This window comes from Mus caroli, chromosome 9 (genome assembly GCF_900094665.2).
Source record: "Mus caroli chromosome 9, CAROLI_EIJ_v1.1, whole genome shotgun sequence".
In the NCBI taxonomy this organism is placed as follows: Eukaryota; Metazoa; Chordata; class Mammalia; order Rodentia; family Muridae; genus Mus; species Mus caroli.
In genome coordinates, this window is record NC_034578.1 from 75,696,424 (window position 1) to 75,702,099 (window position 5,676).

Genomic DNA, 5,676 nt, shown 5'->3' on the forward strand with positions numbered 1-5,676 from the left:
TGGATCCTCCGGTAGTACTATGTCCAATTTTCTGAGGAACCTCCAGACTGATTTCCAGAGTGGTTGTACAAGCTTGCAATCCCACCAGCCACACAGTTTCTAACACTGGACATTGAACTCTGTATGGCTTTGCAAATGTGAACCAACTTCCCTTCGTTTGCAATAATTTATTTGCAAGTATAAGAAACCTCTGCTTTCATTAAAGCAGGTGTATTAACACTTTCACAACTTACTTTATTTGTGTGTGTATTTTTGTGTATGTACGCTGCATATGGGTACATGTATGCACAATCATATGTGGACCCCAGAGGCTGATACCAGGTGTCTCCCTCAGTCATATCTCCATCTTATTAGTTTTTGAGTCTGGTCTATCACTGAACCTGGAGCTCATTGACTGACCAGTAAATTCCAGATAGTCTGCCTCTTCAGTTCTGGGGTTATAGGTGATTGCCTTTTGGGGTAGTGATAGGGGCTTGAACTCAGGTCCGCATGCTTGTGTGGTGAGCACTTTATGAGTGAGCCATCTCCAAAGTATCCTAAGTTACTTATATAGTAATACTTCATTACTACCACCGTGTGTGTGTGTGTGTGTGTGTGTGTGTGTGTGTAAACGTGAAGTATGGAATTGGTGTGGAGAAGACCAGTTGGTTTTATCATTTGCCTCAGGTGTCCATGATCAAGCCATTTAAAAAACACTGCCTTAGATTGTCTGTAATTTTCCCTCTGTTGTCAGTCTAAGGACAGAAATCAGCTGTGCTCTCTGTACTCTGCTTTAAACTTTAGTTATGATAGTGTTTTCCCTAGACCACAGGCAATCTTAGCTAAGCATGGAAACCCTTTGGTGAACACTGGAAGTCAGTGAAGCTCAGCCTTGTCTTTGCTTGCTTCTGGATGACCCAAAGGGTCTTGGGTATCACTTCTTATTTCCCCTCTTTGCCAACGGCCCCAGCATGATGCCATAGCAAGTGGGTTGATTGTGCCTGGATTTATGTATCTTCAGGTTACCAAAGGGAGCTTCTTTATCAGAGGGAAGATGGCTCCTTCAGTGCTTTTGGGGACAGTGACTCTTCTGGGAGCACTTGGTAAGTGCGGTTTTTTTCTTCTAATTAAACAATTCTGCATCACAGATCAGGTGTTTATTAGGCTGCAGTAGCCATGGGATGGACAGACAAGACTATTTGTGTGGATGTTGTAACTGCTTTTTACCAAGCATGCCTTTAAAAGAGGTCATTAATAATGATTGTAAAGTATTTGCAAATCAAGTGCTTTCTATTTAGAAACAGAAAAAAATACTTTTTTTTTTTTGTCGGAAAAGCTGCAACAAAAATTCTTTAAGATGATGGTACAGATGACGAGAAAAATGCCCTTGTGCCATTTGTGTTGCTAGCTCTGATTTTAGTGCAAGAGCTTTGTTAAAATAGCCTGGGTGGTTTCCCTACGACCATACTTCTTGAAAAAGGAAGAATGTTGGGATTAAGGAGTAAGTCCACAGCATGTCCTCCTGCCTCCAATCCTTGTGGTTGATTTGGGACAGTTACCCCCACTCCTTGTTCTGTCTGCTATGGCTGACTTCAAGGACTGGGGTGGTCTTCTCTGTCTGCCTGCAATAGAGGAGGCCTGGATGCTAGAGTAAGTTCCCGTAGGGCTTTGAGGAGACATACTGCCTTGGCCGTTGTCTTGTTCAGAAGCCAGATGCCAATCTGTAACTGAGAGCACTTTATTCTCCCACTTGGCATTCTTTGCACTCTGCTGTTCTTGCTGGGCAGTGGCTCAAGCTTGTAACTCCAGCACTTTGGATGTATACGCGGGAGGATCAAGGCCACCTTGGGCCACAGCCTGAGATCCTGTCTGTCCTCTAACCCTCTCCCCACAAATACAAATGTTTTGTAGCATGGTTCTGTGAAGTGTACGAGAAATACTATACATTTTTGTTATGAGGGGTTTCAGTTGTATAATCTCTCTTCCTGCCTTCCACTTTTGTACCCACCTTTCATTCTTTCTTTCCCCTCACACATCTATCTATCTATCTATCTATCTATCTATCTATCTATCTATCTCTATCTATCTATCTATCTATCTATCTATCTATCTATCTATCTATCTATCTATCTATCTGTCTCTGTACCTGTACCTCTATATAATCTATATATCTCCTCTCTTCTCTCCACCTTCATATCCCTTCCTTCTGCTCTGCTCTATTCTTATTTTAATGTCTTTTCTTTCTCTCTCTAAAAATTATTCCTAGGGCTGGGGAGATGCTACACGTAGTACAGTGCCTGTCACACAAGCATGAGAACTGAGTTTGGATTCTAGAATCCATGTGAAAAACTGATCATGGTGTCATGAGCCTATGAGATGGGAGGGATTAGGTGGTGTTTGAGGAGACAAGCAGGTCTCTGAAGCTCATTGGCCATCCAGTTTGGTACAGTTGGTAAATTTCAGGTTCAGTGATATACCTTGTCTCAAAAAACAAAGGTAGGAGAGAATGAGGAAAGACATGAGGAGACATTCAGTGTTAACCTTGGGCTTCTACACAGGCACACACACACACACACACACACACACACACACACACATAGACACACACAGAGAGACACAGACACATAGACACACACCATTTCTAGGTATTGGCAGCAGATGGTAAACGTACATATGTGGATCAGGGAGGCTTGACCTTTAATTTACAGTTCTACAGGACTGAAAACTACCCATTTCTCTCAGGTAAAGTACTGAGCTTTGCTTGTGAACGTCAAATGCTTATCTAAAGCTTTGAGCTGAGCATTGTGAAGTTTTTTTGGTGCATGCCTGGAGCAGTCAAGAGATGTGCACCATTTTGTAATTTAACCACCATGGAAGGCTGGATTCTCAACCTGTAAAATACTGGCATAAGATTATTTCTAAATAACAAGCAGATAATTCCTAAATTCATTTTCAAATGTGACGTTCTGTGATTTGATCTGAAATTTCTTAGTCATGCCCAAATAAGAACCAGGTCTACCAGCTAAGACACATTTTTGTTTTTTTGTTTTTTTAATATTGTCTCTTTGCTGTCTTTCCTTTTGTTTTATATCTGGTGACTTTTCCGAAGGGGAACTGTTTTGTGTTTCATGTGCTCAGCGTGAACTTAGGGCTTAACTGTATCTTATGTGCTTTCTTCTTTTTTCTCCAAGGCTGTCAGCATTTGTTTTAAGATGCTTTCTGGAAGCTGATTACTATATAGATATTGATCAGGATGTGTTACACAGAACATATACTTGGCTTAATGCACATAAGAAATTCAATGGTGAATTTTGGGAGCCAGGAAGAGTGATTCACAATGAACTTCAAGGGGGCACCAAAAGCCCAGTAACACTTACAGCCTATATTGTGACTTCTGTCCTGGGATACAAAAAGTATCAGGTATTTTTTTTTTTTTCACAAATTGAAATAAAGTGGATCTTGCTGAGTCAAATATGTGTCTTGAAATGGGAAGTACTTTGCAATTTTACATGGCATGTGAAATCTGTGTTTGTATAGCTATGCCTTTGCATTTGGGCACACATTCCAAAATTTAGAGAAAAATAGTAACCCATTCTTAGGGGACGCTGAAAGGCTTTGTAATAATATATGCATTGTGCTTGTTATTGGAACAGAGGTCAGCAATGTTTCATTGTTAGGAGAAAGCACTTTAGAATTTTGAAATGTGTCCTAGCAAGTTGAAGTGAATTTTTTTTTCAGTGCTATAGATTGAGCCCAGGGTGTTGCTCAGGGGAGGCAGACGCCCGGCCAAGCTACGTCCTCAGTCACCTTGAAGGATTTTTTTCCTTAGTTTGTTTTTAAGATCTTTAAACCTGTAGGGAATAATTGCACTGTCTGTTAATTTAGTGAAAACTTCTCACCTTTGAAACTTGGCAGAAGAGCGGAAAGCGGGCAAGGCTGTAGATGATGATGGATGCCCATGCAAAGATGTAATCATCTTTTTAAAACTTGGTTATTTCATTTACTTACATTTCAAATGTTGTCCCCCTTACCAGTTTCCCCTCCACAAACCCCCAATCCCACACCCCTCTGCCCTGCTTCTATGAGGGTGCTCCCCCACTCCCCCACTCACTCCAGCCTCACCACCCTAGAATTCCCCTTCGCTGGGATATCGAGCCTCCACAGGGCTCCCCTCCCATTGATGAATAAGGCAATGCTCTCCTTCCTATGCAGCTGGAGCCATGGGTCCTTCCATGTACTTTTTGGTTGGTGGTTTAGTCCCTGGGTACTCTGTGCGTGTGTGTGTCTCTCTGTCTGTCTGGTTGATTGATACTGTTGTTCCTCCTATGGTGTTGCAAACCCCTTCATCTCTAAAAGGCCTCCTCCTAACTCCTCCATTGGGGTCCCCATGCTCAGTTTGAGGGTTGGCAGTGAGCATCCATATCTGTATTGTTCAGGCTCTGGCACAGCCTCTCAGGGGGCAGCTGTACCAGGTTCCTGTCAGCAAGCACTTCTTGGCATCTGCAACAGTGTCTGGGTTTGGTGTCTGCAGATGGGATGGATCCCTAGGTGGGGCAGTCTCTAGATGGCCTTTCCTTCAGTCTCTGCTTCACTCTTTGTCCCTGCATTTCCTTTTGACAGGAGTAATTCTGTATTAATATTTTTGAGATGGGTGAGTGGCCTCATCCTTCAACTGGGGGCCTTGCCTATCCACTGGGTATGGTCTCTACAGGTTCTTTCTCCCTTAATGTTGCCATAGGGCTCTCTGGCTGTTTGATGCCATATTGCTTATTGGCCCCACTTCTCAATCTCAGTAGCCATTCTCTTTATTAAACCTGACTGTTTTCTCACTTTAGTACTGGACCTGTGCAAGACAAACTTTTCTCTGGGCTTAGAGATTCAATTCCTAGGGTTCATACGAGAAGCATATTCCTGAAGCCATAGTTTTCTTTTGCCATTTGGATTTATAATACTCAGCAGGATAAAGAGGCTCTAGAAGTTGCATTTGTTTGTTTGTTTGTTTATTTATTTATTTCTAAGAATAGTGTCTCCTTGGTTACAGCAACAGAACAGTACTATTATTTTCAGGATATATAGCAGATATTTAAATGTCAGTAAACATTGTTGATTCCCATTGTCTACACCGAGGTCAGATATTTAACAGGCCTGGAATCATCCTTTGAGTGGATGTTTCCACGAACTTTTTATTTACATAAGGGGAAGTAGTAAAATATGCATGTTTTTCTTCCAAGCCTAATATCGATCTACAAGACTCAATCAAGTTTTTGGAATTTGAATTCAGCAGAGGAATTTCGGACAATTATACCTTAGCAATTATATCCTATGCCCTGTCTACAGTTGGGAGCCCTAAAGCAGAGGAGGCTTTGAACTTGCTGATGCAGCGATCAGAAAAGGAAGGTAATGCCTGGGACCCAGCCGAGGCTTGTGGAATGTTGGGCTTCATAGAATAGATTGAAAAACTTTTGTATGTTAATTATGATATTTATGACATTTGCATCGTTTGGATAAGATGAAAAATGCAGATCAGTTCAAGACCAGATGTGATCTGCATGTTATGTTATATTGAATTGATCCTTGTCATCCCAGGACTTGAACTTGACTTTTATCTATCTATCTATCTATCTATCTATCTATCATCTATCTATCTATCTATCTATCTATCTATCTATCTATCTATCTATCTATCTATCTATCTAT

General features: G+C 41.4%; 1 protein-coding gene across 2 annotated transcripts in view; it reads left to right on the plus strand.

The window, feature by feature from the left end:
* Cd109 (CD109 molecule) overlaps window positions 1-5,676 on the plus strand; it is a 103,865-nt gene that overhangs the window by 80,809 nt on the left and 17,380 nt on the right. For both annotated transcript variants that reach the window (XM_021172854.2, XM_029482122.1), the window contains exons 24-26: window positions 1,001-1,082; window positions 3,171-3,399; window positions 5,211-5,376. In XM_021172854.2, the coding sequence (XP_021028513.1) occupies window positions 1,001-1,082; window positions 3,171-3,399; window positions 5,211-5,376 (477 nt within the window). The remainder of the gene's footprint in view (window positions 1-1,000; window positions 1,083-3,170; window positions 3,400-5,210; window positions 5,377-5,676) is intronic.